This window comes from Zerene cesonia, chromosome 12, assembly GCF_012273895.1.
Source record: "Zerene cesonia ecotype Mississippi chromosome 12, Zerene_cesonia_1.1, whole genome shotgun sequence".
Classification (NCBI taxonomy): domain Eukaryota; kingdom Metazoa; phylum Arthropoda; class Insecta; order Lepidoptera; family Pieridae; genus Zerene; species Zerene cesonia.
This window is the reverse complement of record NC_052113.1, coordinates 2056842-2078994: the sequence shown is the minus strand read 5'-3', so window position 1 is coordinate 2078994 and position 22153 is coordinate 2056842. Positions and strand designations below refer to the sequence as shown.

General features: G+C 34.3%; 2 protein-coding genes across 3 annotated transcripts in view; one reads left to right on the top strand and one right to left on the bottom strand.

Moving 5' to 3' along the window:
* The window catches only part of LOC119830772 (tripartite motif-containing protein 2-like), a 15462-nt gene extending 10745 nt beyond the window's left edge, over positions 1-4717 (top strand). For both annotated transcript variants that reach the window (XM_038353906.1, XM_038353907.1), the window contains exons 10-12: positions 209-341; positions 688-938; positions 1222-4717. In XM_038353906.1, coding sequence (XP_038209834.1) covers positions 209-341; positions 688-935 — 381 coding nt within the window. In that variant the 3' untranslated portion in view covers positions 936-938; positions 1222-4717. The remainder of the gene's footprint in view (positions 1-208; positions 342-687; positions 939-1221) is intronic.
* Positions 4718-4793: 76 nt separating this feature from the next.
* Positions 4794-22153, bottom strand: part of LOC119830774 (transducin beta-like protein 2) — a 115397-nt gene continuing 98037 nt past the window's right edge. Inside the window, exons 4-6 of the mRNA XM_038353911.1 lie at positions 14205-14577; positions 7750-7932; positions 4794-6233 (exon numbers count right to left, since the gene is read on the bottom strand). Of these exons, the coding sequence (XP_038209839.1) occupies positions 6016-6233; positions 7750-7932; positions 14205-14577 (774 nt within the window). The 3' untranslated portion in view covers positions 4794-6015. The remainder of the gene's footprint in view (positions 6234-7749; positions 7933-14204; positions 14578-22153) is intronic.

The following is a 22153-nucleotide window of genomic DNA, read 5'->3' as shown; positions in this document are numbered from 1 at the left end:
TATTCTGATTATGATATTATGATATAGATGTCACTTCACAAGTTGGTTATACAATGTTCGTCCCAAATACCCTCAATTTGTGATTAATCTTTGTGGTTGTGATTTGTTTTAAACTGACATCAATCCGCAAATATCTCTTTACGATCAAACCAGTATTAAAAAGGACCCCGTTTTGATTTCTAACTAAAGAAATCCCAATCGATTCCAGGTTGGCAATGGGACACTAGGTCTTGTTGGTGGTCTGGCTCTAACCGAAGACTTGATCATTATAGCAGATGTAGCCGTTAGAATCTATGATTCTGAAGGGAACCTGCAAACTATCCTCGCGCCAGTACCTAAAGGTATGTAGTCCTATTTAAACTTTATATGAGCATTCATCCGTTTAGGGTCAATTTGATCTAATAAACGAGCAAAAACCATCTAGCTAAGCCTCTCTTCTTCTTCCCATCTTCTTTCTTTTAATAATAGTAACTTAGATTCATCAGATCCGTTATTTTAAATGATGACAAATTCCTTCAATCCATATTTTATTCCTCAAAAAATTACAAACACATTTACAGAATAAACACAATAAATACCATGATAACTCATAAAGCATTGCTCAATAAAATAAAAATAATAGTTGGAAAAACACTCCGCAAACCCAAAACAAATCTTGTCTTCACAAAATTATCCTGTCAATTCCAGGTCGCGGAGGGTATGGAGGCATAGCCCTAGAGCACACTCCCGAAGGCCTGTACATAGTCTGCGCTCGGTCCATCAAAGGGAAACCAGCTCTCGTGGTCCTGGAGCCCCAGGGCTCCGGTATCGTGGCGGCTTGCGAGCTCGCCGACAAGAGGCCCCGCAGGGTGGCCGGATTGACGCTGTTGCCCAATAAGAAGGCGCTATTGGCTGATCTAGCGGGAGATTGTCTGCGGCTGCACACATATTGGTGAATGGTGAGTATTATTGGTTGAAGGCCCATATCCTTTTCCTTACCCTTCCCATTACACTCCATTATTCCTCTCGTCGATTCTTTCTTAAGCCTTAATTTATAGACGGCAATCCATTTGTAAAGGTAAGTAAGGTTGATGCAGACCATCCATATATTCATGGGTGATGGTTGCGCTTACCATCAGGCGATCCAGCAGCTGGGTTGTCCGCTATGACATAAAAGCAAGCCGTCACACAAGCCCATAAACTATATAGACTGAACTGAAGAGATTCGAACATTGTTTTCAGATGGCCGCGAACGAATGACAGAGCCGGGAAGGTGAATGGTGAACGAATTTCATGCTAGTCGAATATAACCGGGAATCGAATGTTGGCCATAATCTCGCGAGCGCTACCAAAGACGTGGCCGCGCCACCCGTCGCGTGCGAACGGGAATGAGATACAAAGTCGCATCATTTTGAGTGCAGCACTTGACATTGTACTCGAATAAATCGATACGTATATTCGAAAACAAGTCAGCTTGTTGAGAGTCGTAGCGCATAACCAGACTTGTCGCTTTTGGCATTCTCATCGAGTCAAGCCTTCGCTATTAGAGTTATGAGCGAATTTCCTACGATACTTGATAATTATAAAAAAATGTACAATTTTTAATTATTTTTCTTTATAAAAATTGTCTCATTCGCGTTCACACGGAAGTAGATATAGTACTTACAGTATTTATTTCGCAATTAAGTTTATGTAAGTTCTCAATTTTATGTGTAGTTAGTTTTTTCGACTGATTTTTTTTTTTGTTTTTTTTTTCTTTTTACGTGACGTGTTTGGTTTCGGGTTATGTGTTTTAAACTAGTCTGTCCTTGAAATTGTGTAAAATGGATGTGAAGGAAAGTAAATTTTCATAATTTTATTAAAACACTGCACCACTTTTATATAGTCTGATTTAATCGAGAATCTTATAAAAATAAATGCGTACTTTTTTCGATTGACTTAAAATAACACCAATTTTTTTTATTGCGACCTCATGGAGTAATATATACTTGCTCGACACCGATCTTATAATAACTTGTTAATGAATCGCCATTATTCACAATAAAAAAGATAAACAACAATAATTAACACAATTCATTTGGAAGTTGTCATAAGAGAGTGCTAGAAAAGGGAGGTCAATGTAAAAAAATACTGGAAATTTGCCGCTGTACAACAGAATTTGTTGTCTGGCAATTTTGAGACTTAACTCATGTGGAATAAGGTTTAAATGTACTTACGTGTATACACACGTACGCCTATAAAAACTAATAAAAAATTTGGTTCGAACGAGCCGAGGAAAGATCTGATATACGTGACAATATGAATGGTGTCTAATTTAAATAGATTAAGTTGCAATAGCTAAATATACAGTTTTTTTATGATTTTCAAATTTATAACGACACTTAATCGAATGTTTTAATAATTCTGGCCTTTTTATGTAAATTATTGATCATTTTTATTAAATACTTACATAAAACTTGGGAGATGAATTTTCTATGATCAAATCTAATCAAAAATTAACAATCTCTTATGTATTGTAGTTTTTCTATTCAACTAATCATTTATGGAAAGAAAATCTCTGCTCAACTTTTATTTTGAGCAGTTTATATCATTAACAATCTTGTTCTAACATATCTTCAAGATATCGCTTAAATGTATTAGTGATAAATTAGTGGCCATTTTGAATTTAATTATTTTTCAAAAAATATCATCGAATTCTTCTTGAAAATCATTTTGTGTGAACGTGCCATTACCGAATACAAAAGTGCTTTATATATATGCTTCGTGTATTTTTAGTATTAAAAATGGAGAAAATTTTTCAACATTTGTGGGTATCCGTAGAATCCATGCATAAGAAATGACCATATACTGATAAATTTTCAATATCTAATGTCATATCACATGTATAGATTTCCAATTCGTCTAGATAAATATATATCGCATATGCAAATCACCGTATCATTACCTTTTTTATGTATTAAAGAAATACCGTGAGTTATTCCAAAATGGCTCTTTTGTTAACGGCAAATATTTCAATCTAATTTAAATGTTAATAAGTAAGAATGGAAATATACAAAAGAAAGCAATAAGCACTCAGCACCAACCGATCCATACATAAACCATGTTCCATTCTATTATAACTATTCGAAATTCCACGCTACAAATATCAATGTCCATTTATTGAATGATGTTATAGATGGGAGAAAATTTATCAATTTTCCAAAATACCCTAGCATTGGGATAATACGAATTATCTTGAACGAAGACAACTGAAATATGTTTTATGGACCTTTAAAAAAGTATACTCGACACTCCAATAGAACAATTGAATTATCTCTGTGTAAATTGTTATATATAGTCGTTTATATTTTGCTATCGCGGTCTTACGAAGTCAGTGAGAAATGGAAAGCCGTAGTTTTCTCATCTTTTACCAATATATTTTCGAAATTACTACCAATTACCAAAAAGCATTTTATTATAAAGATTTTCGTACAAAAGTGTACAGTGGAATGCCTTTCGCAAATAAATTTAAGATATTTATAATTATGCGCGACCATATCAAACAACATACATCGTATGAAAATCATGTGTTACATTTCAATGTACATTTTTGATTGTAAATAATTGTAAATTTTTCTCAGTATCTGCTTGTTCAACAAACAAATGTGAAACATCTTACCAGTGAGTGCTTTGTTTCACCCGGCTTCGTAAGACATTTTTATCATGATATGGATATTAAAATAAGACTTGTAAAATGTAAAAATTATTTATTTATAAGTAATCGCAAGAGAATCATGTTGAATATTGATCAAGATGTAAGTACTAAAAATTTATTCACCTTTGCGAAACGTTGAACGCATCACCGTTTAACTAAATTATATATAATCAGTCCAACTAAGGAAGTAAACTTCAAGAGAAACCATCGTAAATTCATGTTTAAAATATATGACAGAAATATTGCGCTTGAGTATAAATATAATAAAATTTGATAATGCGCCTTAATACTTCTGTCACATTTCTATCATTCCTAAAGAGTAGCAGGTATACCTTTATTTCAAATAAAAAATACGAATTATTGTATAGTACAAACAAACACTAACTCGACTTGTGGTTACAAGATGGTATGTTATTTTCCTCGTAAAGATAGATCTGAAGTTAGACCCCAAAATATGAAACTGTTTCAATGAGTGTTTGGGGAGCAATTAGTTTGAGGCACCTCTTAGCATAGTCTTCTATCGTAGTTACCTTACAGTTGTGTATCACCGATTGTTATTCCGCTATTATTAATGTTCTGTGTTGTCTGTTGTCGTTTTCCCATAGTTTTAATAATTATTTACCACTGTTTTAATCGTCACAAATCATCGACACTGCCTTTAGGATTTACGCGCATTTAAATAAGCCACAAACACGGGAGAATTTACTGAAAGTACAGCGTAGCGCATTGGAACGGTGCAAGCGATCGGTACAAATATATTTGTGATCGAATCAATCAATTAGATATTGTTATATATAATTAATAAGAGAGAAATACATTCAGAAGTGGCAGATTCGTACTTCGTCCACACAAGAGATTGTATTTTGGCACGAGAATATTTTTGCATTGACAAAGCGATGGAATTGACTGAAAGCCCATGGATACATGTATTGTATAGTTAAAGTGTATTTAATGTTTATCAGAGCTGTGAAACTGTACTTAATCACAGAGTATCTCAGTAATGTTGATTGTCACTATGCAAAATACAATAAAGTTCAATTTTACGCGAGCTTGTTTTATTTACTCACTACCCTAAAAGTTTCAAGTTTAAATCTTCAATAAATAAACAAAAAACAAAATATACTTCTCACTTTTTATTATAAGTAATCAGGAGATCGACGTTCATACAATCTTATCACTTAATAATTATTCTTTTAAATTTTCGGAAATATCGTTATTAAAAATAATAACATCTAACCGTATAGAAAATAGCATAAATTCAGTTCCAAGTAAAAGTAGAATTGTAATCAGAGCTTACATTGAAGTACCATAGGAACTATTCATATAGTGTCGTAAACTAAAAAAATTAATATTTAAACATTCGAAATTAAACAGTATTTTAGTATAGAAATTCCTATGTTTCATAACACATGAAAGCTTGTACATTTAATCAGTGGTAATGATTTTACTAATTTAAATACGTTGTTTTTCCTTTTTTTCTAAATTAACAAAACAAACAAGTTCAGACTTTCACATGAGTGGTACGGGATGTAAAATTCAAATGTATGTATATTTTAAATGTACCGCATTTTAAATTTAGGTCCCATTTTCATTTTATCTCAGATCTTTAAGTATACGGAAGTAAACTTGTATATCCTTTTTATACATAATAGTTCTTATAACACAACTAAATTTATAGTAAATATACAGTTCTATCACTAGGAAATCATCAAAAATACACTTTTAGTTGTAAAATTTGTAAAGTTTGACATAATAGCGCCTACTGTATTTTGTATATTTAATCATAATAAATGCAAGTTATACGAATCTAATGATAACAAATGCTTATTTTAACTTTTTACACACGAGCGACATGTTGTTAATCGAAAGTGTGAAAATGCATCCCTTTTTATGTGTTACCTGAACTTATTAAATACGATTCTGTCCATATCATTGAGAAATACTACAGACATTGAGAAGGACTTCCGTTTAACAATATGTTTGGCAAATTGACACACATTTTCAGCCACAAAAACACTAAATAGTAAATACATTTTATCAATAAATACTCCAATATAATTTGTCTTTATCCACTTGAATCATCTAATTAATTCGGGATTTATAAATGCAAACGGCATACACTAACTTTAAATGACTTTAAAAAAAAACGTAAATAATTTTAAACTTTTCATATCAAATATGAGCCCTTTTAATTTAGACGCATTATATTTAATTGCGACCAAATTAATTAAACTGAACGTTATCCAACTCAAAACATACATTATGGAACTTACTACTTAATTTTTTAAATAGTTCCAACTTAAAAGTAACACCATCTCATCTTTACTCAGTTAAAAGATATTTTACAATTTATTAAACTTAGCCAGCGTTGCCCTGCACTCCTGTATGGTCTTATTCAACCTCTCAACCGTAGCAGATGTCTGTTTGGCTCCCAGCAGCCTCGTACAGGTGGCTATGGTAGTGAAGTAGCCGCACACGTTATGCAGGACGCGCACTATGCGTTCGCCGCATACGAATAGGTACTTACCTGACGCGTCGAAACTTATGAAGTTTATTGGACCTGAAATATTTTGTACGGATGTTATATTTTTACAAAGTGTGGGTTATAGTATTACGGTGGCATTATTATAAAACTTATTCCTAAAAAAGTTGTTAAGAAATGAAAAAATATTGGTCATTTTGCCTTAAGTATTAACTCTTTTAAAATATGCAAAAAATTATGTATTTATAGATATAAAATTGCATATTAAATATATTTGAATATTTGGATAAAATAGAACTTTACGTTTATATATGACATTATTTCGCATAACAGTTTACAATTATATCAAAAGATTAAGCTATCGTCAAATCCATATAATAATATATTATATTCTTGACACACTGATACAAAAAGAGAAATCTGATAACATCCAACACAATAAAATTAGAAATTAATCAGCAGATAAGATACTGCTGCTAATAAATTTTATACATTTCCTTAGAAGTAGACTACAATTATTTATTAACTTGTGCCTAGAACATAAGTGGACCGTTGGGTGACCCTGTTTCAATCGGATCGATGTATCGACCCGCGCTTAATAATTTACCAGCAGATAACCTCGATACCAGAATACGCTACGTACTCAGAAAAAGCTATAACTTATTTAAAAAAATGTCACAACTTGCGAGTTGTAAACGAAGCTTCTTAATTCCTTTGCTAAAAATCGAAGAACTGATCAGTCTAATTCTAGAGCAAATCATTTAATGAACATACTACAGCATATGCGAACTAAGACCCGCGTGCGTTTAACATAGTGAAAGATCAAACACTTCAAATTCAAAGAGTCAAATCAAACGTTCGAAATCACGATAATCCCCGTGTTGCGGTAACACTAGTCGAAACTCCTCCTACAACTCGGAATGCATGATATAGGACAGTGAAAGTACTAAAAGTACATTTATTGTTGTCATCATAGTTGCAGAATAATCCGTAAGGAAGAATCAGTAACCTTTAAGACACCTGCTGGTGATAACATTAACAATATTGGAATAATGTTAATAGATATCGAGTTAGCCCACCGAAGGTCCGATGCAATTGACAAATTCAGGTCACGAGCGTGAACCGGGAACTGTGTTCGAACAATGACAACATTTGAATCGATTCCAAACACATTTACAATGGCAAGACTTCATACATGTTTAATGTTCGACATTGGTTATTATTATTGTTTGAGGTTTTTAATTTTATTATTTGTGCAATTTTGGCTCTTCGAAGGTGGACTCATTGTAGCAAAACCGAAGACACTACAAATTCTTTATCTATACTGATAACAATACAAAGTGGAAGTTTGTTTGCTTGAACGCGCCAATCTCCACATGTATTGGATCGATTTCAAAATTCTTCTCAGGTGACTCACCCAAAAAAGCAGTCAAATTGAGAACCACCTCCTGTTTTTAAGTCGGCTGATAAAACATTGAAAAACATCCAAACAAACTCATATAGGTAAAAAGAAATGAGCATGTTACTAAACTAGCATCGAACTACCCCTCTTTTTAATAAACCCAATATATATACGATTTAGGCATATACTCACTATTATACAGATTCTCGACCCTGTCGTACAGTTTCCCCGTGTACGTGTCGTAGAAGTACACGGTGGTGTCGCACGCGACTGCGAGCACCTCCGCGTTGGGCGCGAGCGCGATGCGGGGAGTCGCCGCCGGTGGGTATATCCCCGTCTCCAGCACGTGCGGGGACTCGCCGCGGGTGTAGTTTACTGAAAGTTTTGGGAAAATTGGTCTTAAAATATCAAACGTGTATCGTGTAGATACCAATAAGGAGAGCAATAGGTGCCCGCGGCACTAGAACCTACACCAAATTTTATAGGTATTTGCAAGCTAGGCTCTTAATTGAAAGACTGATTGAACTCGTTGGCTGTGATATTTATATTATAGCTGTTAGCTCTATTCTTCATTAGCCAGACGCTAGTTGCATCTGGATAAACAAAAAGAAAACGTTCCTAAGGAACCCTATAAAACTAAAAATTAAAATTTAAGAAAGGCCGCAAATTCCATCGATACAATATTATAATCATTGAAATAATGTTTCGTATTGGTTGTGATGGTTCTTAATCATCTCAATAGATGGCGTGGGGTGTCCCTTAGGCACATGAAACCGAAAGAGTAGAAGAAATTCGAAACTGTGCTTGATCACGGGTGGCCGAGAGGCTAGGCGTTGCTACGGTTTGGCAAAAAACGCGGGTTTGAATCCCGCCTCGTGATCAAATTTTGTTCTATTCTTTCTAATTTCCTATAAGACAAATAATTAAACAAAACATGCCGATCAATATTAACTCATTGTCTATTGATTTAAACGTCAAGGTTACCCATATAAATGGTGCAGATAAAGTACGAATTTTTATTTTATTCTTTCTTTGTACAAATTACCTCATGTATGAATGTATATTAGTGAGCTTGAAACTGAATTAAATCTTTCTCAAAACAAGTAAAATCCGATGCTTCATTTGGGTTTTCGGTTTAGTAATGCATTACAAGTTATTGCAAATTCCACAATGTGTTGCACTTAAAAGTGACTTATATTTATAGAAGAGTATCAATTGGTATAATATCCTGTAGAGGACGGTAATTTTGTACCGCAATCACTGGAAAACTACAAAGTAAAGGTCCAACACGTTACAACAATTCCTTCTTTGTTACACAAATCGTAAAAAGTGTTTGCCTTAAAAATGCTCATTAGACATACATCTATATATATAAAAGAAAAAAATCACGACTTAGTTACACTACTTATAACTCAAGAACGGCTGAACCACTTTTGTTGACATTTGGTAGAGATACAGTTATGACCCGAGAAAGGATAGTCGATAGTTTTTATTTTATGTTCTTTATCCTGGAAATTCCACGGGAACGAGAGCAACGTCGGAAAAGCTCCGGGTACGCCTATTTATCTTCCATAACGCGAGCGAAAAGCTGGTTTAATAATTCATTAATGGTATCTTCATATTATCTATACTAATTTTGACTAACAATTTATACTAGTTTGTGATGTTGTAGGGGGTAGTCTCAGAAACTATTGGACCGATTTCAAAAACTCTTGCACCCTTGAATTTGTACGAAACCCTGAGTGTTATTAGTTGTATATGTAAACACCACGTGCGAAGCCGAGACTAACAGCGAGTTTAATATACACTAATCAATCATTAAAATTTATTACACATTTTAAAAACAAAGAAAATACAAAAAAGAAATCAACTTCCAGCCAATTGCAAGCAATTGTTAAAATACAAGTCAATTGATTCTTACTGAATTAAAGTTTTTGGCTGGGTGGAAACTGTTGTATATGGGTCCGCGCCTATGTTCGTTTATGCAAATATAGCAGCGCGAATCGTGGCAAGCGTTTTACTCGTTCCCCACTTATGTATTTAACAGAAACCAATGAGTATCTCAGTTAACTGATGCAACAGTGAATAACATATCTAGAATTTTATGCGCGGATCCGCATAGATCCGGCTGATTTCCATAGAACAGACGCGGATTCAAGGACGCCCGACAAGGATGTTATGCGTCCCATTGCGCACGCTCGAGCTGGCCGCGCTGCGTGCATATTGCGCGACTACACCGCTTACATACTCGTATATTATATACTGAACACGTGACCTCTCGTATTCTCTTCTTCACATACATATATAGAAAGTATAAGACCCGTAAAAGGGCATATGATAGCTTTTATCCTGGAAATACTTCGGGGACTGAGAAATTATGCAGGGAAAACCTTGGACTGTAAATTTTTTGCTCTGATACGCATGCGAAGCCGCGGGCGAAATGCTAATCAAATATAGCACTAATAAATTAATAGCGGTATAGTCATTATCAATTATTTGCGGTAGGTCAAGGACATAGGTTACCAGCATTTGAATTTCTAACCGGTTTGACGCTGATAGTTAAAAAATAAGTAAATATTAGAGTTAAAGCTTTTGGTTTATATTTACTTTATAACACACAGATCATACGGCAAAGAAACTAAGCGCTGAAAAAAACTAGGTAGATTTTTGCGAAATGTCATTTAGATATAATGATATCTGCTAGAAAGTTTTTCAAACCTTTTGTATACAAATTGTTGTAGGTAGGAAATTTATAAAATTTCTAACTTAATCGAATTTAGGGATTTCGCTTATTGTATTTAATATAAATGCGAATGTTTGTTTGTTTGTTTTTCTTTCAGGTTATTTTTGTGTCTGGGTATATACACATAGCTGAAAGACTAGAGATAACTTTTTACCCCAGCGACACATCATATTGAATTTTCTATGACTACGCAAACGAAGGCACGGCCGGATTTAAATAGATAAAGTTAAATAATTTAAAATTTATTTATTGCTATTTATTCTTTTCATGATTTTCTAATCACGGACTTTATCAAGTGTCTTTTATCTTGCTATATTGATTAATAAATATAACTTTATCGATGCTTTTAATGTTGTATATTTATATAGCTAACAGTCCACACCAACATTTAATAGTGTACACAGCTTTATATAAATTAAAATGCGAATCCGTGGGAAAGTTGAATGTTAGAACATAGTATTTACAATCACAACCTGCCTCCTCAGCATTTATGTATAATGTATACAGTATAAGTGGTCTTGTTTGTTTATTTGCATCAAAATAAATAAAACCTAAAAGTCAAAAGTCAAAAAGTCACTACATAGCATAAAACAAAGTCGCTTTCTCTGTCCCTATGTATGCTTAAATCTTTAAAAATGCGCAACGGATGTTCATGGGTTTTTGTTAATAGATAGTGATTCAAGAGGAAGGTTTATATGTATAATAACATCTATTACTACTCCGAATTAACGCATGCGAAGCCGCGGGCAAATGCTAGTATATAATATACTAGACGCTCGTCCCGGTTCCGCCCGGATATCAAGATTCCTGTTTTATCCCAAGCGAGCGTTTGCTCAGGATAAAAAGTATCCTATCACGCAAGTCAGCTCATACCTTGTTTGTTTACCAAATTTTATCAACAGCCGTTCTGAAGTTTCAGCGTGATTGACGGACAAACATTCAAACAAACTAACTTTCACATTTACAATATTAGTGTGAAGAGTAATTTAATAAGAACATGCTTTTTAAATAGGCGATAAATTAATATCATGTTGCTTCATTTTAACTAACAACAAAGCTAACAACTAAAAATTCTCTTTCACAGACTTTCAATAGAACAAAAATAACGACAAATCAACTACTACTCGAACTATACTGTACCCCGCGATTTCACCCTCTTCCTCCTTAAAGGTTCTATCAAATACTGAAATAATTTCCAAATCGAACCAGTTCCTAATATAAATGACCACACAAAATCAGCTATGTATTATGATTTGTTAATACCTACATTATATTTATACGAGTCCCAATTTTTCCTAAGTCAGTTCAAATCAAGCTGCACATGTATGCCACACCCACACGAAACAGGTTAGGTTCTAACCCAAGTAATGACGTAATGTGACGCAAGCAGTACCCAGCAACATTACCTTTAATATATAATCACTATCTGCCTTATGCACTTTATATAAATTACACTAATTATATAATAAACACGCGTGTATAAATAATTAATCATGATAGGAAAAATTGTGATAGCCTGCCGTGAGATACTCTCGGTATATTTCCGCTTCATTGAAATAAATAAATAAATAAATAATTAAATAAATAAATAAATAAATAAATAAATAAATAAATAAACAAATAAATAAATATCTGCGAAAGTTAACGTCGGCTGCCTCTTCAACAAATAGGCATTTAATGCAATGTTTTATTGTCAATCTTATTATAACTCTTAAAAAACGATTCTAGGTAAAATTTCACTTTAAAAAATGTTGTGAGACTTATTTATTTATTTATTATTTATAGCACACTTACAAAATATAAAACAGAGATAAACTTAACAAAAGCAACTTAAAACTTAGTAAACCTAGCCTTATGGCTAAAAGCCATCTCTACCAGGCAACCGCCAGGCAGGCAGACTTTCTAGCATATTCCATCTGCAATCTCGAACATTTTGCAACTGCGAGTTTTCACATTATCTGTGTGACAATGTCTATTCTCACCACCTACTTATGGGCTTACTTGCTTATTCAATTTAACAGCTACATTACACGTACCATTACATAATAATATCATCCATTTGTATGTCGCTAATGCTAAACAAAACCGGCCTCTCAGGGCAAGAAGCTAACACAAACGTCCAAAATCGTCAATACTGGAAGAAAGACCCTATGCTTCTCGAGGAGTACAAGAAACAATCATCACGTTGATAATGCATTAAACATCATAAAATCATTATTTTTATTAAAAAATACGCGACTAGACAATTAGCCTAGATCTTAAAAAAAAGCTTATATAATTATTTTTGTTATTTTGTTTCCTTTTAATTATTTTAATAAGCATGACGCAATAAAGATACACGTTGCTTATTAAGATTTAACTTTTAACCGCTAACACAAATACATATTACGTATATTTTAAATGTACAACGTAAAAACAATTTTTTATTTTTATCTTCATTTCAACGGCAAATCTTGTCAAATTTACTATTTCTCTGTATTATATAATAAGTCATAATAAGAAGAGAAAATAATGAAAATAAAACTATTACACTGCTTATTTATTATTCATTAATGATAATAATTAGTTATCCTTAAATACCTATTCCTAAAATTCTATATTTGATAAAAATCCGCAACGCAAGAATGATTCAAAGGGAAATTCAAACATGCACAATTGAAATCGAGCGAAGCCGCGGCGAGTCGCTAGTTTGTCATCGTAAAATTATAAACACCGTTAGATTGCATCTCGAATCGAAACATAATGCGTCAAATTGCGAGCAAATATGCTACGGATAAATGTTTTTAATCGGTTACATTATAATCTTTCGGTTTTAACAATGTAACGGCGACATACATAAAGTAGTTGTAGATTGAAGAATTCCTCTCACAATAATCGAGTCGATTTCCTATCAATCGTTTCTTCCTCTATTACATGCCTCCACCGATATAAAGTATATTACTTTCTTCGATTGCTTGCACTTTACATTATCGAGATATATTTCCAATTTCCATCATACTTACCATAATTCCCTATCTCATACACGTGGTTTGTTTTTTAGGCGAAACATAGTACCTAGTCCTTCAAAAAATCTCATATATATAAAATTTATCCAAATTTGTCCAACTGCTTCGCGGTACTTCATTTTTAATAACAAACAGATATATTTTTAAAGATTCGCATTTGTGACATTACAGTTTTATCATAAGATATTATTCTTACTTTAATTTAAATTCCTTTTTATATTTTAATTAAGATTGGATTCACTTGATATGTTTATTCTTCTTCTGTTTCTGTTTCGTATCTTCTATCATGAAATAAACGTTTATGGATCTATCTGTCTACTTCTCTGTTATTGCAAGAGCCTTATATATCAAAGGTCCATAGGGATCAAAGGGCATATCTTTAAATACCATTACAATTCAATTGAAGGCACTTTAACTCTTTAGAACTGATAAAAGATAAAGCGTCCGAATCAATACAATTTCCTATGCTTCATAATTAAAGACACGTGCTTTCAATAACTAGTATCATTGAAGGTTATCTTTGTAACATCTAATTATATATCGGATTACCTATTTTCAACCTCAATAGCTTACTAAATCAGCAATATCAACCCATGCAATTAAAAACCTTATTCCATTCCCTTAAAAACGCTTATTATAACGCGTAAACAATGAATCATGAACAGAAATTCTAACATTTACCGCCGATTACTATCCACCATCACGTGACAGTTCAATCCCTACTCTATAAAGTTCCCATAAGAACCCCATATCACAATCCACCGCCTATAACCATGCAACAATTTCCCAACAACATAATACGAACATGAAGCGCTCCAATCACGTTCCGCGCAATACGAGCGCACTTAGCTGCGCAATTAGCAGCCCACTTAATGCATACAATACAATACAATACTCACTGCTCGTGTGGTAAAGCTTCCACGTGCCGTCCTTCGAAACGGTGGCAATGTGCGACGTGTCCGGCGTGAACGCGACGTCGTACACCCCCGAGCTGTGGCCGGTCAGCTCGAACGCTTTGACCACTTGCTTGAAGTCGCCGTTCTTCGAGAAGCAGACCTCCATAACTTTCACGTCCGGCGAGAAGCCGGTGGCGACGACGAAGCGGCCGCACGGCGATATTTTTGCCATGTGCGTGTTCATGAGATACGTGTCCAGCCGCTCGAGGATTTGGCCCTTCAGGTCGTATATGATCATGTCCGTTTTACTGGAGCAGGACATCATGAATTTGCCGTTGCTCGATATCCCGAAGCCAACTACTTCCTCGTTGTGGACCTGAAAAAATATATGAGATCTCTATTAATGTGTATAGATTTGGTAGTCCATTAAAAGTATCATATTATCTTTATCACTATCATGTTATACAACAATAATGTATTTTACACATTTAAAATAATGGCAACAATAATTTTACTTAAATGTAAATGGAAAATAATCAAGACGCAACAGAAACGCACTTTAATTTGAATTATTATTTTTAATTTGATTTTTTTATTTCGTTATTGAAAGCTTTGTCTTGTAATAAAATAATAGAAGAATATATAACAAAACACATATGTCTTACATAACTACGAGTAATCGAAACTAATATAAACGAAAGTACACATTAAGGATATGTAGAAATATAACATCCTGTTTGCAAAATTAAAAAAAAAACGTCCAATAAAAAACAGAAATAAAAATATAATATGATCCACTTTAAACGGCGAAAATAAAATAAAACTTGCCCTTCATTAACATCGCATCTTACATTTATAAGTCACGCGAGTGTAATAGCTGTTAATTATCTTTACTATTATGTTTACGTTTATTAATGGCAAGCCAACCTTGAATTTTGCATGTGATTTGCGTCCAATTGGTAACGATACGTTGTACCTTTCGTCGGCATGAGTCAATGTTTGCTTCATTTTGTCGATATATATTTTATTACACACAAGGTTATCATTATAATGCATGCCCATCTTTTAAAAACAAGAACAGTTTGTTCAAGAAACGCTCTTAAATTTCCTATTTGCATAATTCGAGACGAGATGAATTTCTTTCGTACGTCTAGGTCAGAGACCCAATATGAATGTAGAAAAAAGCCCGAATATTGTCCTCGTCAATAACGATATTTATACTAGCTGTTCGCCCGTATTCATAATACGCCAAAAATAGATTACAAGAAAAATAAATGTTTAACAATATACCTACATGAGGTGTGTAATATTTGAAAATTACTGATATTCTTAATCTTTAGCTGCAGAGACCGGTTCGCCCTGAATTTGATTGCCTTCGAAACGGCTGAAACTTCACCAGAACACGACGATATCATGTTTATCTACAGTTTAATCTGTACAAATATTACGCAAATCTGTGTATGTTACAGCCAAATAACCGGCTTTGTTGTAATTCGGAATGGGGTCAGTTAATGCTGGACTAAAACCTAAACTTATACTTGGGATGTAATTTACCCAACGAATTTGCAAGGGCGAAATTTAAGGCAAACTTCAATTGCCAACAAATTATCTATCACATCCTAAACCTGGCTGTATGGCTGGAATAGTATATTCATCGATGGAGTCGAGCACGCTACGGCACGAATTGGGCCAGCACGCACCGGGGAAGTACCGCACCCCCGCAGAAAACCGACGTGAAATAGTAGCATGGTATTGTGTTTTGTACGGCGAATGGGGAAACCGGAGGCCGGTTTCCTATTCCTCACACTTCCTAGTCCATTCCTTCTTTCCAATCATCCTTTCCTTATTCCTTACATGAACATTCGCACTAACTCTGCGAATGTTCAAATGTTCATGGACGGTGGTGATCGCTTACCATCAGGTGACCCAAAAGCTCAGTTGCCCGCTATAACATGAAAAAGCAGCAAAATCTCTACGGGAAGACTCGCTCGTCGCGAATTTTACTGCATACAAATCCCAACGGCCTCGAGCTAACTGCGCGCGAATAAAAAGTAAATACGCATATCGAGTGATCACGAAAACATGAGACGTAAACACATGACGTGGCATGTTTGAGATTAGCCTCCCAGATGAGGGTAACGCACTCCGACACAAACAACTCGTGCGCAGAGTAAGGACCGAATAAGCGGTGCCGACTGCATTGAGATGTGAGAGCAGGTAGATAATGGTACGATTGAGGAATTTGTGTTGATCCTTTTGCACTCGTTAAGCGATCAATGTATTGTATTTTTTTGATAGTATCCCTTACATTCAAATCAAGGAATTTGACCGTCTCCTTGGTATTGGTTAAGGCGTGAGCGTAGAACCGAGGGGTCCTGAGTTCAAATCCCGGTGGGGACGCACAAAAAAAAAATGTCTCGGTCTGGCAGGACACAGGAGGCTGATCACCTACTTGTCCGTAAAGAAAATCGATCAGTGAAACAGATGTTCATCATCTGCCCCATACCCCACTAGGGGACACGGGACTTCACACTTACATTCAAATCACAATCGGGTCATGCGCCTGGACACATTACAAACACATAAAGGCACTGGTAGAGTTTCGACGTAATAGAAGTCAATCCAATAACATAGATTCATCTATTTTATAAGATTTGAAATTCGTGTAATTATTTGCTATGGAAGGTACACTTTACATATTGTACTATATGCATTTACAATTAAAAAGCCTTTGCCTGCGTGTGAAGACTCACACGCATTAAATTCGATGTAAATCCCCCTTTCCCCCTTTTTATGTTGTTATACATATAAACCTTCCTCTTAAATGACTCTTCTACTAATTAAACCCCATCAGAATCTATTGCGTAATTTAACAGTTCTTAACATAGACACACAGACGGAGGAAAGCGACTCTGTTTTATACCACGAGTTCAAAAACGTGATTTTCTTGACTACGGTATACCAGAACAACCATATATGAAAATGAGTAAAAACCCACTCATTTATTTCAACGTTAGTCACACGTAGGTGCCATTATGGGTTACATCGTGCTTTTAAACATAAACCAAATATATTCCACGCAACTTCCTTCACACGACGGTCCGTTGAGCTCCCTTTTTATAGACGACTCTAAAAGATCCAAACAATAAAGGTACTTGTTTTTGTCTCTAGTGTGTTTGTGAATGTTGCAACAGACAATTTGTTATATTTATGACAATATCATGAAGAGACAATTAAATCTTGTGTACCCACATGCGAGCGTTAAGTGCACAGCCATAAAATAATAGACAGAGGCATGTTAAAGTAATAGGCTTCAACGTCAATGCAATTTCATATAATGGCACTATTATACATGGTGTAGTAAAATCATAATATATTTATTCAAATGTTATTTTCTGGACTTTATAAGACATAATATCGGCCTGCCCCGGTTTCGCTTCGTACATATATAACCTATAGCCTTCCTCAATAAATGGCCCAAAAATAGGCTATCTAATATTGAAAGAATTTTTAAAATCGGACCAGTAGTTCCTGAGATTAGTGGGTTCAAACAAACAAACAAACCCTTTAGCTTTATAATATTAGTATGGATTTGCATAACATAAATGATTTATCAGAGTGATTGAGTTATCAGAGATCTAGATTAAGCTTGAACCAACGTCTCAAGCATATTTATTTTTTATTTATTTATTTATAATCAAAAACCTGTCACCTAGTCCATTAACCTTCTTCCCATTGTTATGTTATAAAGCTATAGATTCTCAACTGAATATTTTCACCAAGTACCGAACCTTATATCCAGTTGACCCACATAAAATTAAAAGTAGCCCAAATATATGAGCATTTAGCATTTATTAACAATATTTGATAAGGGCATGATAAAATCAACATATCTAGCTTATCTGTAATTAGATCTATAAGAACAAAAATAAAACAATGTATCAATGGAATCGCCCCCTGGCAACCAAAGTTCCAATCCTGAATATTTATCACAACAGAAATTAATTCAAATAAAAACAATGTTTTATGCAGACGTTGAGGAAACCGCCGCCGAACCTTCCTGTGGCTAAAAATAATACGAGGCTGCGTGTGCGCACAATGCACGGTAGATACATGCCATTGTTCTGCAGAAGGTCACCGATAAGGGCCACAATGGCTGACGCTCGACGTCTTGACGATTGAATTTATTTCCAAAAATTAACTGTGTAAATTAACGTGGTCGCTTTGGAGATCTCTGATTGGTTCATTTAATAGTTCGGGTTTTAAATTTACAATCTGTCATCAAACACGATTTGTTAAAATGTCGGCATCACGCATTTTGGATTTCAATAAAAAGCGTGGTTTTGAGTATTGTATAAATTAGGATTGAGTTTATTCTTGAAATTGCTGTCGGTCGAAAAGAGACGAGTAGCGCGTATATTTACAAAAATCACACACAAACAGAGAGTCAGCAAATCGATAATCTATTACGTAATAAATGGTCAAGCACTCCCTCGTTAAGTTCTACTGCCTGTATTACGTGACTTTAGGCTAGTTAGGTAAGAAGACATCCGTTAGCTGCGCCTTATTTATTAGAAATTAGAATAGATTGTTGTGCAATTATTGTCTTCCTTTATTATAAAACATTATTGATTTTTAGTTTGATTGTTATCGATTGTTATTGATTGTTTGTAACCTACATTTATCGCTATAAAAAGAAGAAGAAAAATAAGTTAGTGAACGTGCAAAGAATATCGGAAGAGATTTACTTGTCACACTAAAGAAAGGAACCGTTTCTTTGTCCCGGCGATAACGGCACATCCTAAACCTTGCTGATAACAATATGTATATTTACACAGACCTCCGCAATTGGTTTACCGATGGCCTCATGGGGATCAGTAATTTGCGGAAGGATAGAATACTATGAGAAGATAACAGTTTGTAATTATTGATTTATACATTAATTATGCTAATTTTACAATTTGTTCATATCCGAACAAAAATTAAGGTGAGATTAATGTTCTAGAACAACTAAAACAATCACAATTTAATCACTTAACTATAATAAATATATATCATACGTTTATCAGAAGGGAAGACTAGAAAACGCTCGGTCTATATCGATACGCATCCTCTGTAAATATGAACGCATTGATAAGAATATCTTATCACTGAACCTACTTTACTTTGACAGACGACCGACCGCGACCCGTCACCCCACGAATGACGTTCAACGAGTGTCCAGTGCCAACAACAAGGACCGCTTACAAAAATCCTCATAAATGTTGATTTAAATGCGGGCACACTGAAAATCAGTGCTGTTCGGGGGCTAAAGCTCAACAGCATGGCCGAGTCTGTCCCAATTATAACAAAATTAAGTGTTTGAAGATTGAATTACATTGTGTATACAGTGACTTTCAAATATAAAAAAGTAAATCCGCTGCAGGAGCGTATTTTCGAACATTGTGTTCTGAAATTGATTTATTATTAAAATTCATAATTGCATTCATAAATAGAAATTATCAATTACATATAATTGAAATATCTACGTTACCATAGAGTAATACATAAATTCATATTCTGTTATATCATCTTATAGATCGTTATTCAACTCGAAGTTTATTAAGTGATCACATTGAATATTAATATGATGAATGATTTAAATCAACAACCGCGCTGCTTTCTTATAAACTTTCGGCCGAGTTTAACCGCCATCTTAAACGGCACCAATTTGCTCTTAATTCAAAGATTATTTGAACGTAAGATAAAGTATCCAACCTTACATACACATTACATATATTAAAAACTATCTAACATGCATCTCATCTGGCATCGTTACGAAGTTGAACTGTGACCCTCTCAAAGGGTTCATAGTTCAAGCTTTAAATAGATCATTGTATTGATTCCATTTCTCGGTGCAAGCGAGACAGCATATTTCGCTCGCAAAAATAGCTGGGCGTTATTAAAATGTATGATAAATAGAGTACATATCTGATTCATGTGCGCAAATCGAACCAATTCTAATATGATATGCCTAATTGATAATCTGATCATTGCCGTTTATAAAATTATATCATTTGATATAAGCCATTCACGTGAAAAACACAATTATGCCATGCGAAATTAATTTGTCTTATATGTAATAATAATAATTATATTAATGTACTTCATCGGACTTGTAATCCTTATACGATATTTTGTTGTAACAACATAAAAATCTCTTACGAACGCTTCTACGAACAATCTGAGCTAATGCGTGATATATTATTTATATGATAATCTTTATTACCTTACTTAAACATTTCGGTTCGATTTTTTGTTTACGAAAATGCATTTTGAGAACTCAGGAAAGAAAATAAGATAAGTACAAGATATCCTTAATAATTAATACATTTTCAGCGCCGGCTTTCACTCTCGGTCTCTTATCCCGTTCGATAAATTATTACGTAAAATTTAACAAAATTTCTGTAATCTGTCAAAACACGGACAATTAAAACATTCACGAAATATTCAACTAATAATTTAACCAAGGATTAGAAAATCAGCCCAACTATTCATAGTGTAAATGCGCTACATTAAACCTGACATGACAGCTCCGACTGCCCGCTGTCTGAAAGGTGTACTAAGCATCGGATTAACCAATTAAACAAATATAGGATTTTACACCATTCACTCCTGAATTTCAGATCACATATAAATACCACTTTATATCCATACATATAACTCCAGCCTTTTTATCGATTTCATTTAAAAACCCCTAGTTATCATACAATGTTTACATTGTTTTCTATAAAATGATGAACCGACCGCACGCAATAAATTGTCTAGAGTTATATTTATTTTCCATTGTACATCCATATAACGAGTTCATACAGATGTTACGACAATCATGGGAAATCCATTGTGACGATCTCTAAAGATTTTACTGTTAGCGAAATCTTATGATAGTCACGAAAGTACGTGTTTTTCTAGTTTCATAACGAATACCTATTCATTGTTCACGTTTTTGCTATGGCATATCATGTGTTTTCGAATGTTGTGGAAATTACTAGCACTAACACCTTCCAGATAAGAAGTATTACGAAGAACTTTATATCAACAAAGCATCGTAGAACTTTTATCATATTTATTTCCACATCTGTGTTTCATAATATCGTATCAAATATTATATTGTTCCCTGTGAGTCACCAGTAGGATACCAAGGACTATAATACATATGCAAACATGGAACCCATTTGATAGATTATATAGCCTCTTCCAACGAAAGAGACGGATCGACACTCTCTTCTTAATAACAATAGCCATGATGTGGATTTGCTTAGCGGATACCCGATTAGAATTGGTAGCACAAAAAAAGATCCCATAATGTTTCCTCTTTTTACGGTAAGGGAAGCGTCTGTAGACTTTTGAAATTGTTAAGAACAGTGTCATGGAATTAATGAAGCGCGCCAGATAATAAAATAAGTATGCAATAATCAGACGCTGACGAAGTTCTGGAAAATTTGAGCGTAACCCATGGGTATCAATTTATTTACTAATCTGACGGGTCTGAATGAATAATGTCTGATCCTAGCGGCTTGATGTACTTATCAAAAAGTACCTTCCCTTAAATCTCACTCCCTCCATTAAATCCCATAATGCCCCCCTTACGCTTACCTGTTACAAAAGAAGGATGTGTATTTTCAAATCCACTCTACATAATTACGTCTGATATCAACATTTCTAACAGCCCCACATCCCACTCGGCTAATGTCAATATCCTGCGACAAATATCTTCTGACCTCTCGCCATTCGATCTTGTGCCTAAAATAGCACACCGATAAGTGGTTCAAGCCAATATTATCCAGAACAAAAGATATACACCCACTTGTATCGCAAAATAATAATAATCTAATAAGAATAGCAAATCGTCAAACTCTTATCCGTCAACCTTCAGATATGGCCAGCAAATTTCGAACAATGGAGAACAAATA